The sequence below is a fragment of the Neurospora crassa genome, linkage group IV (genome assembly GCF_000182925.2).
Source record: "Neurospora crassa OR74A linkage group IV, whole genome shotgun sequence".
Taxonomy (NCBI): Eukaryota; Fungi; Ascomycota; class Sordariomycetes; order Sordariales; family Sordariaceae; genus Neurospora; species Neurospora crassa.
Window position 1 is genome coordinate 5,352,966 of NC_026504.1, and position 18,581 is coordinate 5,371,546.

At 51.2% G+C, this 18,581-nt stretch overlaps 4 protein-coding genes across 4 annotated transcripts; all 4 read right to left on the reverse strand.

Annotated features, from left to right (window-relative positions):
• Positions 1-714: 714 nt before the first annotated feature.
• On the reverse strand, positions 715-6,546 carry NCU05316 (pfs domain-containing protein; the record flags this gene model as incomplete). Its single annotated transcript, XM_956836.3, has 4 exons — positions 6,464-6,546; positions 4,955-6,371; positions 3,803-4,640; positions 715-3,748 (listed from the first exon to the last, which is right to left on the reverse strand). Exons 2-4 carry the CDS (start codon positions 6,171-6,173, stop codon positions 715-717), a joined length of 5,091 nt encoding a protein of 1,696 aa, XP_961929.3. The 5' UTR covers positions 6,174-6,371; positions 6,464-6,546.
• A 976-nt stretch (positions 6,547-7,522) lies between these two features.
• On the reverse strand, positions 7,523-10,042 carry NCU16888 (hypothetical protein). The gene is made up of 4 exons (XM_011396135.1): positions 9,301-10,042; positions 8,620-9,241; positions 8,156-8,553; positions 7,523-8,098 (listed from the first exon to the last, which is right to left on the reverse strand). Exons 1-4 carry the CDS (start codon positions 9,733-9,735, stop codon positions 8,027-8,029), a joined length of 1,527 nt encoding a protein of 508 aa, XP_011394437.1. The 5' UTR covers positions 9,736-10,042; the 3' UTR covers positions 7,523-8,026.
• A 1,183-nt stretch (positions 10,043-11,225) lies between these two features.
• Positions 11,226-14,529, reverse strand: NCU05315 (hypothetical protein). The gene is made up of 3 exons (XM_956835.2): positions 13,724-14,529; positions 13,517-13,623; positions 11,226-13,318 (listed from the first exon to the last, which is right to left on the reverse strand). Exons 1-3 carry the CDS (start codon positions 13,794-13,796, stop codon positions 11,501-11,503), a joined length of 1,998 nt encoding a protein of 665 aa, XP_961928.1. The 5' UTR covers positions 13,797-14,529; the 3' UTR covers positions 11,226-11,500.
• A 539-nt stretch (positions 14,530-15,068) lies between these two features.
• Positions 15,069-18,053, reverse strand: NCU05314 (hypothetical protein). The gene is made up of 3 exons (XM_956834.3): positions 17,284-18,053; positions 16,787-17,232; positions 15,069-16,687 (listed from the first exon to the last, which is right to left on the reverse strand). The coding sequence occupies exons 1-3, from the start codon at positions 17,434-17,436 to the stop codon at positions 15,562-15,564; spliced, it is 1,725 nt and encodes a 574-aa protein (XP_961927.1). The 5' UTR covers positions 17,437-18,053; the 3' UTR covers positions 15,069-15,561.
• Between the last annotated feature and the right edge of the window lie 528 nt (positions 18,054-18,581).

Genomic DNA, 18,581 nt, shown 5'->3' on the forward strand with positions numbered 1-18,581 from the left:
GCAGCCGTCCCTCCGCGACAGCCACCCGTACTGCATGAATATGAGATTTTCTTCGATGAGTATTTATTTGCGCCTGGGTGTTCCATCCCGGCATCTCGGGACACAATTCACACAAAAATATTTGTGATTGAGCTGGAACAGCCGGTATGTCCGTGTGGTGCTTGCTTAAGTATGTGTTTTGTTAAATCCGGAAGGGGAAAGGCGAATAAGACAAGAAAACGAAGAACAAAAAAAAAGAAGGAAAGAACATATCCCAGTTTGCAACGCAGTTTGCTTCTCCTTTGCCCCGAAATCTCACCAGGTATCTTCATCTTGTATCTCAATAACACCCTTCATCCAGCAGCCTCTTTTGCTCCTCATGATCCTCTTCACGTACTGTAGCCCTGTCCAGGTAATCTTTACGTCCCATTACCAGATCCCATAGTTGCACGCAATCCACCTCAAGTACCATCTACTTGAGAGGCCCTCTATCCAGGTGAACCTTCACTTGGTAGGTAGGTAGGTTTTATCCTCACCTCAAATGGTAGTCTTGCTGGCGCGAATGCCGCCGCCGCCGTCTTGAACCCCTCCCTCCTCATGTGAGTCATCCAGCTGCTCTATTGCTTGCAACCGGCCGGTCATGCTTCCTTCGAATCGGTGATGCCTTCTCTGGAGAGGTTTTCTGAGGTGAAGTATGTATTTGCCCCTCGTGCAAGTGCATCCAAAAATGCAAAATCAAATGATGGCTCGGATGAGATCCACCCACACGGGTAGATACTGTAGCGGATCCAAGATCGGTGCTACTCCGTCTAGATCTTCACCTGCAAGATCCGCCCTTGAGACATTGTCGATCAGGCTTTCGTCTATCGCTTCATAAACCGATAATGCACCTTCCTCGTCATATCTTAGCCAATCCGAGTGTCCCGCCGGTATTGTATCAAGTGTGAAACCTCCGTGCTCCATCAGTACTCGATACACTTTCCGATGAGCTTGGGAGCCACCCTCGTATGCCATCTCAAACAAGGTCTGCGAATTGAAGGTGCCAGTGTCCGTCTTGGCCCCATACAGAAGTAGCACCTTCAGGCATTCCACCAACCCCTTGGAGATAGCGTGTACCAGATGTTTGCGACCTTGAGAGTCCGTACTCTCAATGTCAGCATCTGCGTAGCAGAGTGCATCGACCGTGTCCTTATTATTCATGTCCAAAGCAACCTCCAGTGGGATTTGATCGCGTCCATTCCTTTCTTCAGTTTGGGCCCCCTTCTCCAGGAGTCTATCGACCCAGTATTCCTCTGCCCCTCTTACAGCCAGACAGAGCAGAGTTTCACCATCGTCCTCTCGATTCCTGATATTAGGACACTCTTCGACGAGCACTCGAACAACATCCGTGTGACCTAAAAACTCTGCCCAAGCTAAGGGCTTTAGCAATCCATGTTTGTCCTGAGGCTCGATAGTCGCACCGTTGTTGAGAAGGAACTTGACGAGAGAAGCGCGCCCATTGACAACCGCGCAGAACAGCGCGGTCTCTCTTCGCTCATTTACTGCATTGATCTTGACACCCTTTTGAAGAAATAGCTCCGCCAGACGAGAGTCTCCATTTGCCGCTGCCATCATCAGCGTAGTATGTCCGTCACCATTTATTGCGAAAGTGTCGGCCCCCTTGTCGACAAGGAGCTCAACGAGGTGAGCATCGCTTGTATAAATTGCTGCAAACAATGGCGTACAACCATTTGAATTCGTAGCCTCGATATTAGCACCATTTTGAAGAAGTAGCTCGAATACAAGGGAATTTCCCTCTTCTGCTGCCATGAGCAATGGCGTATACCTATCTGGAGCCGCAGCCTCAATGTCGGCACCATTTTGCAGAAGTAGCTCGACCAAATGAGCATTCCCTCTGTATGCTGCCGCCAGCAATGGCGTCCACCCGTCTTCATCCGCAGCCTCGATATTGGCACCTTTCTCCAGGAAAAGTTTAACCATTTCGCTTTGCTCCTTATCAACTGCCACTAATAGTGGAGTTTCCCCGCGGTAGTTCCGAGCCTCAATATCGGCACCTTTCTCAAGGAGAAGCTTGACCATATCGCTTCTCTGCTTACGAGTCGCCAGTAGGAGTGGAGTTTCCTGGCGGCGGTTTCCATAGTACTCATTCCTAATCCAACTTTCCTGAGACGGAAACTCATTTTCTTTGGCCCGACCCTCAATATTAGCACCACGGCGTAACAGGATCCCAGCAACACAGCAATAACCTAATTTTGCCGCCAATGCTAACGGGGTATGACCATTAACATCTTGAGACTCAATGTCCACGGCTATCTGGGCTGAGATCGAGTTGCACTCCTTAGCCAAGTCGATGCTCTCTGCTTTGAGGCCATAGTCCAGGGACTCGACGCGGGAAATATCAACCGGAGAATCTCCGGAGATGCTGAGTTGCATACCATTTTCTGTTCCAAGAAACATCTCGACAAGTTGTTCGTGTCCATTTTCGACAGCTCTATGGAGCGCAGACAGGTTGTACTCAGGAAAACTTCGATTTGGATCGGCTCCAGACTTCCACAAAATCATTGCTGTCCCCAAGTGCCCTTCGTGAGTTGCAGTAAACAGGGATGTGACTTTGCCACTCGTCCAATATAATTCACCCAAAGTCTCCGGGTTAGCACCCCTTTGTAATAGGAGAGCAACAAGTTGCTCGTGACCAGATCCAGCTGCAGCGAATAGTAAAGGGCAATCTCCCACAGAATTTGCTATCTCAGCTCCATTGTTGAGCAGATCTTCAACCATCGACACGTCACACTCGAATTTGCGGTATATTTCGCCAGTAAAGGCTTCAAGTACTGGGGTTCCACCTAGTACGCGAACTTGCGCTCCCTTGCGAAGGAGAGTCCGGGCCATAGTCATGTCTCCGTTCCTTAAGGCCATGTAGAGTGGTGTTTTTCGCTCATATAAGGCGTCCAGATCCTCACTTCTTTCGGGAAGTGCTTCTGCAGCTTTGTGAAGGCCATACTTCACAGCCAAGTGAAATGCCGATCGGGGTGCATATTTACTTTCTCTTGTCTCCCAGCTCTCAAATGTCCAAATAAACTTCTTTAACCCAATATAATCAGCCTGAGCTGCAGCTCTCATGGCCTCTTTACACTGCAAGAAGTCCGGAAGAAACTTGGAGGCCTCAGAAGAGAGACGAGCATGCTCGACCCAGTACTTCGCAGCATACAAATAAAGCGAGTATTTTGAGATCCGCTCAAGATACTGGTCATGGAGAGTGCAAGGCCCGCTCTTGAAAATGGAGTACATGAGGTAGGTGACACAAACTTCCGTGATTGTGTTATGCGGGTTTATGCTCCAGGACAGTTTGAAGTGGCGCTGTTCCAGATATTCTTGCGTAGTGTAATGGACCAGGCGGACTTCTTGGGTTTTATAGTCGACGATTGCCAGTCCAGCGCAAATTGACACATCCAGGCGGGCAACGAGATTGTCTTCATCCAACTCGTTGCTACCAATCTCAACAGCGAGGGCATGCCTGAGTTCGTCTGTCGAAAGAGGTCGTTCTGCGTGCGTGATCCAGAGAAGAATTTGCGTTGCACGATCCCGAAAGCCTAGTTCTTGCTTGTCGATCCGCGCCATGGTTTCGTCATAGGCTTTGTAGAGTCGTTCCTCTACCGAGAACTTCTTTGAGGCATTGTTCTGATGTTGCATACCTTGCAATACATCGCGCACTTCTTTGGGCGTAGACTTGTCTCTGAGTGAGTCCATATATAACTGCGCCAAAAGGAACCTGGGGCAAAGTGATGAGCATGGTGCTAAACGTAAGACCATGATGACAACTTACATTCCGCGGGCGGCTTGTGATATCGTGTCTTTCACCTCTTGCTGTAGAACCTCGTTGGCGCGGAGCGGCGATGAGACTGGCATTTTTGAAAAGCGCCCGTCCACGTATCTCCTCAGGTCATCCTGGTTGGCAGAAACTTCTACTTTGGCGGCATCGTCGAAGAATTGGCTAATGTCTGTAAGAAGTGGCCTTGAAGTGACGAATAGCTTAAGATTTGGGGAAGACTGTCCAAGATTTCGAAGTCCGTCCACAAAAGCCGTCCGATGGTCTTCATCATCGAGCAATTCGTCAAGTGCGTCAACAATAACATAGACTCGAGTAAAGTGCTTGATGACGTCCTTCAATGCCTGAGTTACTTCCTGGAGAGATGGTCTGGTGGACTTGGATGTGTGTTTCGCATGTAGTGCTCCAACACCAGGCGACAAAGATTCCTTTGAGAGGCACAACTGCTTTGTGAGACTGGACAGAAGTGTGAGGGCTGTTTGTTCGCCCTGGCGTCTGTAATCACAGTATATATAAGCAGCCTCAATTTCGCCGGCCAGAGAATGGGTAATATTCGTCACATCTTCAATGACGATGGAAGACAGAATTGTTTTCCCAGCCCCTGGGATGCCTTCACAGAACAGTACCTTCCGGTCCTCATCTCTCCATGTTTGGTACTTGGCCGAATTGAGGAACCACGTACCGGTGCCTCTTTGTTGCTTATCCCGAGAAAGGCTGTGTTGTGACCCAAAGTTTATCGGTGTGAGCCAGTCCAGTACATCCAGATCTTCTCGCCGCTGCAGTCCGCGTTTAAGGTAGTTTACATTCTCCGCCGTCTCCACAACCTTCTGCTTGACTAGGAAAGATGTTAGATGTGAAAGTAAAGTGTAAATCATAGATGATTGCAATCGTGGCTCTGCACGAAGACATGAAATAGTGACAATTATAAAAGATGCAAGGAGCAATTCAAATGAAATGGTGCCAATGACTATGCAAGTTCCACCTTTCTCGATTGGTGATGGAGATGTAGTGGAGGATTGGAGTCCGAGCACAATGGTAAGGGTTCCTTGTCAGTATCTAAATCATATCCGCTTGGGTGCGGAAAGGAGGCGTCTCTAGTCCTGACGAGTATTGAAGCCAAGAACATTCAACAAGAACGGTATAACCGACCTTCTTTGATGATATCGAATGCTGCTCGCTCTCCGTTCACATCCACCGGCCGCACCACGTGCAGAAGCTCCTTTGCATAGGCAGCCGCAACAGCGGCGGCGTGTCTCTGCCATCTCTTGTTTTTATGCGAGTCCGCATAATCACAAGTTCCCCGTATGACCAGACATGGGAAGTTGTTCATCAACCCAGCGGCTTCCATCTCTATACAGAGAACATGGCCACCAAATTCAGCGTTAAGCTTATCACGAGAGAGCGCGTTCTTGATGACTTGATTACCCGAGACTATCAATCCGTAGTGAATTCGCATCTTCCGTGCTGGTGGCTTTCTCTCGATGACCTTGGTGGAATCACAGAAGCGACAATCACCATCGTCTTCCTCGTCATCAAGCGCATCAGATTCCAGACCTAAAGCGCATAACTTATCCGAGTCATCTGGGCCAGGTTGAGCATGCTGAGTGTGCGGGAGTGATTGCGGTTGCGGGATATTGTGTTTCCATGACCCGAGGACAAAAAGTTGGAGTATGAATTTGAGAATCGAAAAGACTTTGAGTAAAAGCAGTCGCGGGTCTAGCCGTGATTCATCGCTGCATGTGTGGTGGAGGTATTGAGACTGGAATAGTACGTCCTTGAGAGCCTCTGACCTCAGATACCTTGAAGCCATCATTGGCGAGTTGCTCTCTAGCTGTTTCAGAAACTCGGGGATTCGGGATGGTCGCCGCTCATGTTGTGCTTTGAGATTATTCACCGCTGTCAACAGAATATGAGGTGGTCTGTTCAACGAGCCAGTCCGTTCGAAGGATTCGTCCTCCTCTTTTGATCCTTGTATTGTCTTTCCCATGTCCCACTGAACCACGCCAGGATAATGATTTGACGGTACGGAGACAACAACATCTCCCAGACGAACTTTGGGCGGCATGCCTCCACCGACACCGACCATCAACCCGAAGCGGATGGAGGGAAATGTAGATAACATTCGCTCTACAACGGTGGTTGCTGCAGTTGTGCCAATTTCTCCCATCGGGAGACAAGTGATGACAATGTTGTGTTTCGCGATTGACCCGAGGGTGTATGAATTGGTATCATTGGGTCTTTGCGTGAGAGGACTATGTTCGACGTCGAGCATCGCCGTTGCTGCTGCACTTTCATGGGCGAGTGCGCAGACCCATCCTATGGTGTAATCGCTATGTGACCTGGGGTTGTCGGTTTGTTCGGTCGCCATTTCGAGGAAGGCCGGTCGGCCGATAGCGGAAGCGTGTTAAAGACGTAAATGAGGGAATAACCAAGAGAGACTACGATGTGAGGATGGTTGAGGATGTAAGAGCGTGACGGAGCCTGAACAAAAGACTTCTCAGAATCGGCGGGGTGATGAACTGAGAACGTAACCCGAAAAGGCTCAGAGACTTCTGGAGAAGTGAGGCTGTAGCAAAAAGGAGTAGGTGTATCAGCTAATGCACAGCCATCTGTTAACAAGCCATCGCCAAGCGTTAACAAATTCGAGAGGATGCATACCTTGGGTGCAAGCTACTGCCCATTCGTCTCCATTCATGGCATATCGGCACAAATCGTTGGTCAAGCTGTCAAGTTGCTCCTTGCTCATAAGCATCATGAAACTTTCAGCTCGCGCAGCCTGATGGAGCCCAAAGTCTGCATCTGCACAGCCATGGCGTCTCGTCCGTGACAAAATTGATGAGACCTTTGCATTCTGATACCACCCGTTGTAGTTAAGAAAGGCCGTTGCAAAACTGCAATAGGGATTACAACCAATCGAAAACACATTAGCTCAAGTCCCGTTGGGATATTTCGATGCAGGAATTTCCTGGAATCTAGGCTCAAAGGTGTAGTAAAGACGCTTGGATGCGTAGTAAGAGTATACTATACCTAAGGGATATTGTCAAATGTCTCAATAATTTTGTCCAGGAGGAGGGCGTCTAGTTCTCATCGGCACTAGATAAGCGGGCAGTGGAGGATTCCCATTGGACACTGCCGAGGGCTGTGTCTTGGGATGAAGAAGTGAGAACGCCACGATGTAGCGCCGGTAGAGCGAATCATACCAAGCCGAATGCTGTTAATGATGTAGGGTAGGTATTGACTTTGGGTCGTGTCGGTATCTTGCATGCTAATAAGCAAAACTTGGGCAAGGAATGAAGTGGTCAACTTTCATGGTGTAGAAAAGTGGAAAAACCGGCGCTGGTGTAAAGTTGCGAGACAATGGTGATGTGCCTACCTACCTTATGCAATCTGATCAGCAATTGCCTTAAAGGGTCAGGTACGTACATTCGGAGATTGGGAGTCTTCAGTTCATACTGCGGTTTTACCCACCCACGGCTTTAAGGAGCGATGAGGAGCTTGGAGCCTTCTCTCCGTATCACTCAGAGCTGGAAAGTGAGCACAGTCTATCTTCCAGGCAGAACACTTGACGAAGAGATGAAACCCAAGAGGAAAGCGCATCTTGAAGAACTGGACTGCACCTAAAAGCACCCCGGCCGTGACTGGTACCTGACGCCCCCTTCCCCGCCGTTCGATGTTGAAAAGGCAAGAGAGATGTGTAGCAGAGAAAATCAACAAGGAGGAAACTTCATTTTTGACTCAAGACACCTTCCTTCCCGGGCAAAGAACTCGTCTGTTTGAGACAATGGAAACTCAAGAACGGAGAGTATGGAGATTAGGGGGCTGGAAAAAGACTTAGCGGATGATATACCTCTGACTGTTCTTCAAGTGTTCGTTATGTCTTCCTCACACCCATCTAGTAACACAGGATCGATATCAAAGATAAAAGGGGCCACCTCCTTATGTGACGACCCGAGTGGTCCTTTGCGAGGAGTCCCGCAATTATGTGAAATGCAAGCGAGCCAGCCCCTCTCCCGAGAAAAGGCGACTGCCCTGGTATTTTCGTGCCTCCTTCCTCAACCGTCACCTCAGCCGTCCCATCATCCACCCGTTCACCTATTCACTCCACAAGGCGCAAGCCCCTTATAACATCAACATGTTCTCGATGTCGACCGTCTCGCCCGCTCGACTTCGCTGTTCATCTAAATAAAACAAAACGTCGTTTAGAGGTAGCTTGCAAATCTCTTACTCATCGGAAAGCTCCTTCTGTATAAGATCCATAAGGTCTTTGAAGGCAGTAGCGTTGGCCTCGCTCAACTGTACGCGGTCCTTGTCAGCAGCTTGAGACTATTTCCGGAAGACGTTCAGACATACCTTGACCTGCACCTGTCTCGGCTCCGTGCCCTCAAACGCCGTAAACAGGACATATGCCGCCTTGAGCTTCTTAGTCACGGCGAACGTCATGGCCGGTACGATGGCTGTGTTGAGAATGACACGAAGGGTGTGGTCTTGGCGCATGACGAGACGGACACTCTTCCGGCCGCCACCGCTGCCGGCCTCTCCGTCACCGCTGTCCTCCACCAGTGCCGAGGCGTCAAAAGAAGTCGCGTCCCAGTTGCCGTTGTGATCTCGCTTGACGCTCGCTTTGGGCACATTGACCTTGAGCATGCCAGCTCCCCTCTCCTTCCAGCCGACACCCTTCTCCATGACAAAGATCTTGGCGCGCACCGCTAGTAGCGTGGCGTCCTCACCCTCGCCGTCATCGACAACAACTGATCATAGGTTAGCATTGCCGCATAGGACAAAGCAACGTAAGAATCCCAGATCATGAAACTTACCCTTGCGCAGCTTCAACTTTTTCTCTTCCTCCGCCGCAGTCCTAGCCTCATCATTCTCACCCTCCTTGTCCTCATTTGCCCCCGCGTCCTCTTTCTCGTTACCGCCCTCCTCTTCACTCTCCTCCGCGTCGCTCTCTGGCGCACCAAAAGGTTTGGCAGGCTTGCTGCTCATCAAAGTCTCACCGGGCTTACCACCGAAACTTGTAAGCTTAGCTCCACCCAGCGCGCTGCCTCCAAAGCCGCTAGAAAACCCGCCACCAAACACAGAGCCGGAGCTGGCGCTGTTAAAGCCAGCAAATGGCGAAGGTGCCGCAGCGGAGCTGCCGAAGCTAAGTTTGGGCGGCGTGGGAGCCGCTGCTGTGGTGGAAGCGCCGAGAGTGCCAAAAGGAGAGGCAGATCCGGAGTTCGTAGAGCCGAAAAGGCTGGGGGCTGCCGAGGCGCCTAGGGCGCCAAAGGGAGAGGTTGTAGAGCTGGCAAGCTTGGCGAAACCGGACTGGGCAAAGGCGGCGGATGATGTCTGGGGCTTTTCTTCGCTCGTGGGCTTGATTTCTGCTGCTGGCTCGGCGGGCTTCGAAGGAATCTCGGTCGTGGTTGTCGCGACGGATGCTGAGGAAGTAGTCTCCTGGTGACCATAGGGTTAGTCGAGGGCCCCAAATAGCATGTGTCGGCGAAATGTCCCACCTTTACTCCATCGTCCGACGCGGATGTCTCGTCACGGGCGCGCTTCTTCTCCGGCTCGGACCTGTCTGTCCTACTTTGGGTCGCGGTGGGCTTGGCCTCCTCTGTGGAAGGCTGGTCCCCGGATTGAGCGTCGATGGCGTCCTTGCTCTCTTCAAGCTCGTCGTGTGCTCGCTTCTTCTTGGGAGACGAAACCTGCTCCTTCATTTCGGTGTCCTTATCGTCACCAATTGCAGGCTCTGGGGTGGCCTTCCTTGAGCCGGCTGTAGGGGTGCCATTGTCTGATCCGCTATCTTGGGCTGCGGCGGCGCTTTGCTCGGAGATGGATGTGTGCTTGAGTTCGCGGCGGGCGGCCGTGGTCTCGGCGTCTTCCTTAGCGACTGGGGCGACGACGGGGTCCGCGGTGTCGGTTTGTTGGTTTTGCGTCGGGTCGGCCATGATGTCAGAGGGTCTGATGGATCGCGAGATTGGTGATGTGGTCGTCAAGTGAGGAGGACCAATGGCCAAGCACACGATTGATGCTGTCTCGCGAGAATGGTGTTGCAGAGCGTACTGTACCGGGTGGGCTTGACGCGGGCGGTAGAGATCAGATACAGTAAGGTAGCAAGGGACAGAAACGAAGAGGTCTCTGTTCAGTTTCGAAAGAGTTTAGCAACAAGTACCAGACAAGAGCAAGAGCAGCGGAAGAAAAGTGGCAGAGACGGAGTTTGGTGCCAAGCGCATCTGAAATCGAACGAACGTCTTGTCGAAAATGGGGTTAACCCAGGCTCAGCGGGGGCGGGTGGGTGGAAGTCCAGTGGAAGTGGAGATTACTTACCTACCTAGCACCTGTACAGGGCGAGGCGGGCAGTTGGGGCCCTCCGCGCGCTTCGCTACAGTGGTTGGTCACAATGTTTAATTCCACAACGGGCAGCTGTGGAAGTTGTGACGGGTTCAGATTGGATTTGCACAATACAACCTGGAACCTGACTGGGAGCTCAACCGACCTGATAGAGGCACCAAAGTTGAACGGAAATTGTCGACATTCTCCATCACATTGATGGGCATGCTGTTCCAACACCTACATTGTCGACTTTCACAGGCAACACAACACTTCTTCGCTTCGCTACTAGGTGAATGAGCAGGGATCTGGACAATCCAACGTTGAAGCTTTTGGTCGCAAGGCCATCAAGCTTCCTGTCATCAACCGGTTCCGTCACAAAAGAATGTTTCGATCCACCCGCGGTAGAGCAAGACGGAATAGCTATTGTTGGGTGGAAACAGAAGCATCACCAAGTGGTCCAGTCAGAACTCAACCTCAATGCAAGCATCACTCTGCGTTGAGCGGGAACGCGGCTCGCCTCGGCACCTGCCATACAGCTGCGGGGAACCCTCTATCACGTCAAACAGTCAGTGCAGTGACACTGGACATTGACAGGGCAGAGGGATCCAATTATCATAACAGCACTCCCGTCCTAGTCAAAATAGTTGAGACTGACATTATACCTTGGGTATACTCCTCCTATGTAGCCGATCTTAACTTGTAGGACAATTCCTGGATAGAAATATCCAAATGAAACCCTAGCCACTGTCTTTTCGAATTGTTGTAATCCCCATCACGGTTTTGCAACCGACCAGTCTCCCCTAACTCAAACGACCGGTATTGTATTGCAAAGAAGTCATCGATTTTGTCATGGACGAGGCACTGTACCTGATATGGGATGCTGAGAGCCATTCCTCGGGCCCTCCTATCATAGAGGGAAAGCCCGACAGCTTTACAGAAACCACAGTGATTCCGATCAAAGCGGTGATGTGGCAGAACGAACATCTCGAGTTTCCCGCCTATGGATCAAACCGATTGACCCCCACACAAGCCGTCTCTGAGACCACGATTCTCGTCCACTCTAGCCATCTCGGAATAGCGCCAAGCACCGAACCAAATATTGACTTCCGGATCACAGGTTACCACAGCAACCGCGTTCGCTGGTGTGTCAAGACACGTTTGGAATTGAAAGCCGCGACACAAGTCATGCATATATATATACCCTTCTGGAAGATGAAGCAGCACCGACCTCACATTGCTGCACATGAGAAGCGCATCGCTTAATGTCCTATCCGCCCAAGCATTTCCCCAGCACTCATTACAGTCATTAAGCATTAAGGTAAGTACCCCAACCCATCAATACCCCCGAAGAACCCCGTGACCCAAGAAAGCGCCTCTTTGTTACCTTTGGCTTCTCAGATATTCCTCATACCGAGGTGGTAATAACCCTTCGTCATCGACAACCCCCCTCAGCCCTACCACTTCACCATAACTCGGCGGTGGAGGCGTCCCAGGTGACTGCCGCCTGGCATTTACCGGCAGAGCCGCCTGAGGCCTTGGAGCCGCTTCTCGCCTCGCCCCAGCCCGAATCATATCCTCCACCAGATTCGCAGCTCTCATGAACGAGGCCAATTCAATGCCAATAGACAAATCATCATCGCTATCCTCTCCACCGCTGTCTTCGCCACTGCTCTCCCCAACTTCTTCACCGCGCTCCTTTTCCCGCTCGTCTTCCGAGTCAACCAACGTTTCCTTCTCATCCCAAATCCTCTCATCATCAATAACGACTTGCTCAACAGGCTCATGTACCGTCTGGAGTTCCGACCCAGGTTCATACCTCAACGCAAACCCATCCTCCGGCACCGCATGGTACTCGCAGTATCGCTGGTACTCCCTTTCTGATAACCTCTCTTTCTCCTGTCTCTCCTGTTTCTCCTGTTCCTCCATACACAGCTCTGACATCCCCTCATTCTTCTCCTCCAACGACCCCCTCTTCTCGGCCATTTCATCATTATCACCCTCACCTTCAAATTCCCCAGTCCCGATCACAGTCCCAGATTCATCTCGAGCTTGCAGCTGAGCAAAATATCTAGCCTTGCACTCTCCACAGCTTTCATCACTGCCGTAAAATCCGGGACAAAGTGATTCTATCCCGACAGGCTCTCCCGCGCCACTTCCTTGGGCCAATCTTTTTCTTCGGCTGCGTACCCGATGGAGAGAGTGAAAAAAGCAGGCCAATATGAGGAGGGAGAGGAAGATGATGTAGGCGGCGAGGCGGATGGGCGAGAGATTGATCAGGTGCGCGTAAATAGAGGCGCGGAGGGAAGAAGGGCGGGAATTCAGGGTGGTTTGGTGGGCTGATCCGGGGCTTGAGTCCAAGAGCAAATCTGGGAATGGCAGACGAGCTGGTTTAGCTGGTCTATGATGCGGGAGTTCCCATGGCGGATGAGCAGACGGGCCTGGGGTGCTGGTGTTGTTTTCTCTCGGCGGGAGGTTTGCGCAAAGCGTTTCAAAGTGCTGTCTCCTCTCCTCGTAGTACTTCCTGTTCATGACCACCGGCTTTTGCGCATAGCCATGACCAACCACACCGGTACTGTCCCTTTCCTCAGCAGTAGCAATGCTTTTCTGATACTCCAAACACTTCACCTCCCTCTCAAACTCCTTCCTCTCCCTCTTCAATCTCTCCTCTCTACTTTCTCCTTTTCCCTCCATCTTCCCCACCGTATTCGCCTCTGTGTCTGCCTTCTCGTTTTCATCATCGAAAACAACCTCCCACCCCCCTGTCTTCCCCCTAACATCTCGAATCCTCGCATCAACACACCACCCCGCCACTCCAAACGCCCAGACTGGTTCCTCCTGTCTGAACCAGATCGTACAACTCAACTCTTCTTTCACCGGCTGTCCATCGACGGCTTGCAAAGTGAGGGTAACGGATTGTGATCGTTGTTGGGTGGGATTTACTTGCGCTTTCACATCAACCTCCTTGTTTTTGTTTTCGGAGTTACCGTTAGGGAGGGAATCGTCGCCGCCGCCAGGGAAGCAACGCGATTCCCAAGTAAGATCCACCTTGATATCATTATCCAGCACAAACGACCCGTCTTCGTTCGGTGGAGAAAGCAAAGGTTGGTTGTTGATGGTGATGTTGGGGGAGGCGCAACTGTAATCGCTGCTGCCGATGGGGAGATTGGTGACAGAGGGGTTGACTTCGAGGCGGAAACCCTGTTTTTTTGATGATCACCTCTAGTCAGCCAAACACACGTGGAGGTTTTTTCTTCTTTGTTTTTTTTTCTTTTTTTTCCTCCTTTCAATTTCTTTTTCTGAATTTTCTTCAAAAGAAAAAAAAGAAGAGGGAATGGCATGGATAAGAAGTCAAACGCACAAGGAAAAGAAAGGTAAACAAAATAAAATACAACATACCAAATCCTGACCATAACCATAAGACCGCGGAGTGGGGTGCATAAACTGTATATACAGCGACTGCGGGTTGGGAACAGTTGCTGCTGCGGGTGCTACTGGGGCGACATCTAAAGACCAGTCAGTCAGTCAGTCAATCAATCCATCTTACCAACACCACTCAATTAATCTCAAATATAGGTACCTAGGTAAAGTTCAAATTTCACATACCCTCTAATCCCAAAACCACACGTCCATAAGCCAGCGCGAACAACGCCGCTGTGTGTTTTGAGCCGTGCATCATCGCTTCCTTGGTGATGCCCTGCTACGGCCGAGTGTCCAACGCCGAAGGCCGGGCGGGTGTGGTCGCGAACTGCACTGCCGTGAGGTCCAGTGGTGTTTGGTTGGTACGGTGGCCTAAATCCCCCTTGACTGACCCGATTGACCTTGACCTTGACCCCGGTGCGGCGCGGCGCGGCGCGGAACGCTGTGATCCGGGAATGAATGGCACGAGACGTCTACAGCCAATGTACCGATTACCGTGCCGTGCGACACGGAACCGATTAGTGTAGATGCCTGGGTCCCGGATGTCGTAGGGTAGGTACGGCGGGACGTAGGCAGGTGAGAAAAGGCTTCCAACGAACCGAACGACGACGACGACGACGACGACGACGACGACGACGACGGGAACCTAATGAAAGTGGCGATGCACCGTCCGTCTCCAGGGGCAAGTTCTCCAGTATCGTGTATCGTATATCGTCGGGTATTGTTGGCCTACGTAGTCAAGTCAAGTCAAGTCCAGGGCAGTCCAGCGTCGTCGTCACCTGGTGGAAAGTGGAAATCCTCAAAGTCCTGCTGGCCCAACAAACAAAAGGTTGCCTGACCTCTCTGACTCAAACTTAAACGAAGACTACCGAGTTCAGGTAAAGATAAAAAAGGACAGATGGCCCGCCTGCCCCTCTCCAGACAAGACAACACGGTTTTCTTAACATACTGCCCTTAGATTAAACTACTACAGTACTCAGAAGAATAACACAATATCCCTACCTACCAACTGAACCCCCTCATGATCACCAGGCAGCCGTTTAGTTTACATACCCAGTCTCCATTAGTTCACCGAGAGGCCGCCGGCTGGGCTGAACCTAAGTAACGCAACCAACCAATCAGCTTACACGGAACCGAGCCGAAAAGAAGAAAGGGAAAAGAAAAAAAAAAAGTGGGAAGCTTACGAACGACGGGGGGCGTCGCTTAGCTCGCTTAGCTTAGCTCGGTCTGGGGGAGGGGTTTCATTCGGTTTGAAAAAGGTGAGGTGAGGGGGCACACTACTAAAAGATGACAGCATCACTTTTGTTTCTGACAAGTTATTGAACGTTAAAAGTTGAATGTAAGGTTGAAGGTAAGGTGAGCAATTATAATGTGAAGACTGGGTGGGGTTTCGTTTGTTCTACAGGTATGATCGATCATCTATAGATTATTTGTTGTATCTCCCAGTGGCATTTTTGTATAAATGTTCTTGAAGTATTGACGAAGTGGAGGAAGTTCAGGGAAGATAATTTCTACGTAACGAAATATGCACGGCAGGATAAAAGATGGTTTGCCTAAGAATATAAGTCATACAATCCTTTTCTTTGGGTCAAAGTGATACCAGAAAGTGTCAATGTCCGGCTATGTGGGAAAAAAGACAAAATCATCGCAAGCAAGGCTGGAAAGCAGCGACCAAACAAGCAGATAACGAGCACCAGCAAAAAAAAAAAGAACGACAAATATATTATACAAGCCCTGGAACGTCATTTTGCACTTTATGTGCAATTCTTGCTCTGCAACGCAACCTCTTCTTATCCGTTCGATCCAGTTAACTTCCCAGTCTCATTGATCTGTCTAGTGGCCTTGAGAACCATATTTGGTTTATTCACCAAAAGCCTGAAAGCCCAATCATGATGAACCAACGATCCATGTGTCTGTTCCCTTTGCCTTCGTTGTATGTATGTGTATTTGAGCCGATCCTGTAATACACAACTGTACAATCGAGCCACCCGCAATTCAACATGCCATGACCGCTCCGACCAGGCTCAGCGTCTGCGCTCCCTATCCCGATCCGCCCCGGAGCCAGAACCGGAAGAACCACGGCCGAAGTGGTCCCTAAGCCACCCTAGCGCGCCATTACCAGAACTCGAACTCTGCTGCTGCTGCTGCTGCTGTTGGTTTTGCTGTTGCTGTCCGTCTCGATCCCGTGAATTTCCCTCCCCGTTGTTACCGTTATTGCGTCCCCACAAGTTGTTCAATCCACCGCTGTACCTGCTGCTAATGTTGCTCTGAGAATTGCTGCTCGGATTCGGCTGCCAGGCCGTCGAGGTGCCCCTATCCCTTGGTGGCGACGGGTCCCTATCGCGCGATCGCATGTCGAAACGTGAGTTCTCACGGCTGGGAGGCGAGTGTGAAGTTCGGCGGGAGATTCCCTCGGATTGAGAGTCGGTACGCCTAATACCAGCCACGTTACGGATCCGCTCGAGGCGCTCTTCTCTCTCCTGCTCGCTGCGTCGAAGTCGCTCTCTGGCCGATTGGGCTTGTGATCCAAAGGGGTTAAGTGATTCAAAGGGGTTTCTTCCTGGTGCGGATGAGGACGCGAAGGCTGATGCAGAGTTGGTGCTGGCTTCTTGGCGTGATGCGGACGGTTGGCTGTTATTGTTATTGTTGTTGTTACTGTTGCTCCCGGATGGGTTGTTGCCCTCGATCGGCATTCGGCAAATAGGGCACGTGTTGTGCTCCTTAAGCCATAAAGTGACGCATTCCCCGTGGAACCAATGCTTACACGGTAGCACCGTGACCTCTTCTCCCTTGTACATGTCGTCGATGCAAATGGTACATTCGGCTTTACCCTCGGGGCCGACCATCTGCTCGTCGAGGATCTTTTTGGGTAATTTCTCAATAGCGGCTTGCGTTGCTGGAGGAGCCGCATTGGACTGCGGGTTAGCTTCCATGAGGGTCGTTATAATGCGGTCGAGTGCCTCCTGGGTATACACGGCATCGCCATGGACTGCCGCCTGTGGGTTCAGCAATGTCGCGATAAAGTCCTGCAGGCCAGTGGCAAATCCAAGAGGAGGCCCTCGTGGACCACCGCCTTGGCCCTGGCCCTGGCCGCCACCGGGGTCTTCTGCGCCCGGCGGCGGGATGTTGCCAAAGAGACCCCTAAACAGACTGCCATCACCGTTCGAGTTAGCCCTCCTATTAGTCACAACAATGATTGTGTGTCTGCGAATTCCAGGGAAACCATTGCCATGTCGCGAGCGAACATACGTGTCAAAAGCGGGCGCTTCCGGCCCGTCTCCCGCTGGGCCTCCTGCAGTTGTCGTGGTCGTGAAGGTAAAGCTAGCCATGCCGTCTCCTGCTCTGGTGAAGGTTGTACGTTGTATCCGCGGCTGTGTCCCAAAGGCGTTTCCCCCTTGCTGTCCCGGCCTCGCGCCGCTTAACTCGACAAACATGTCGGCGAACCGCGACAACACGGCCTCGCCAGGATCATCTGGGCGGGCACGCGGCCGGTCCGGACTGCTATCAAGATCCTCAAGACCGTTCCCACTTGAACGGTTGAAGGGACTATCTGGCGATTGGTACACCGATCGTCGCATGAAGAAGGACCCGGGGCCACGCTCGAGGAACTGCTCTATGTCATCTTCCTCCGGGTCCGAGTCTGAACGGTGACCTTGTTGTTGAACACCTGGTCGGGGATCGTTGTCAGGTTCGACCTGTACAAAGGTTAGCGTGGCGATAGCTGGACGGTAGATGGGAGAACCCACAATCTGGACGAAATCATTGTGACACCTGGGGCATTCTAGGTCCAGATGGGGGTAATCGTCACGATACCACTCGTTTTCGCAGCCATAGCAGTAGACGACTTCTCTACCCGTTGTCGCATCGAGATGCCTCGGGGGAAATCCGGGAGAGGCCATCGCCGTCGGTCGGCCCAGCAGCCTTTGGGTTGCGTTGTAAGCAGCAAAGGCGGCGAGCCCTAACTGGACGGTGAGGCCGATGGTTTGGAGCGCTCCTCGCAGGGCCAGTTTGATGTTTGATATCGGGGTCGGCGAGTGTTTCGAATGACGGAGAGGAGATCTCCAAGGATTATACAGTTGGCTTCGGAATTCAAGAAGCCCGCGCGTAATATGGCGAGGATACTAATTGTAGGTGGAGGTCTGGCACTTGAAGTACTAGGTGATGTAGGTTGTTTGAGTGAAGTGAAGTGAAGTGGCTGCCCCACTATGATGGAGTCGATGTTCTTGATGCAGCTGCTGTGATCTACAGCGTTGGCGTCCTACATTCAAGGATTCGCAGCGGCGACGGCATCAACGGGATGGAGCAGTCGCGCGGCACAACTTTAATGGACAGGTATCGGATCTTGCGCGTTGTCAAGGGGAATCTTCCGTCGTTCGAGGCTGTCGGCTCTTTTGTGGCGAGGGTTCTATTGTTAGGAGAAAAGGAATGGAATGGATGATGGCACAAGGTCGGTTTGTTGGAGAAGGTTCAGCCGTTTGCTAGATCGATGTAGGTGGTGTCTGTACCTGCCTCCCTGCCTTGCGCTGAGGTAAGATCCGACCGAGCAATAAAAGAGGGATGACAGCCATCCCATTGGACCCTGGGTATCGCTGTAACCGCTGTATTTGGTTAGGCCTCGGAAAGTCGGCGCAGGCCGGGCATGCGTCACAGCGTTACCTCTGCGTACGGTAATTTGAGACCAGGATGTATAATGGATCCTGGTAATTACCTAATTGTTCTTTTCCCTTCTTATACTCGCCACGGGTCAATATGGCCCTCACTCTTTTTTGTCCCTTTATATAGTTCACTGATGTATCTGTCCAATGTTGATGCTGAGACATACTGGATGTATTACAATGTTGCAAGTAGGTAGTCCTTTTCCATACTCATCCACGACCCGTGAATCATGAATCGGATGGGGTTCAAGGTAGAATATGGGCAATGTTTCATGTCACATTGATACTGCATTTCTTAACGGCCTGATGAGGGGAAGAAATGAAGTCTGCCCTGGGCTTCATTAGGTGCAGCATGGAAAGCCCAAGGGACCCGATTAAGCATGTCGCAG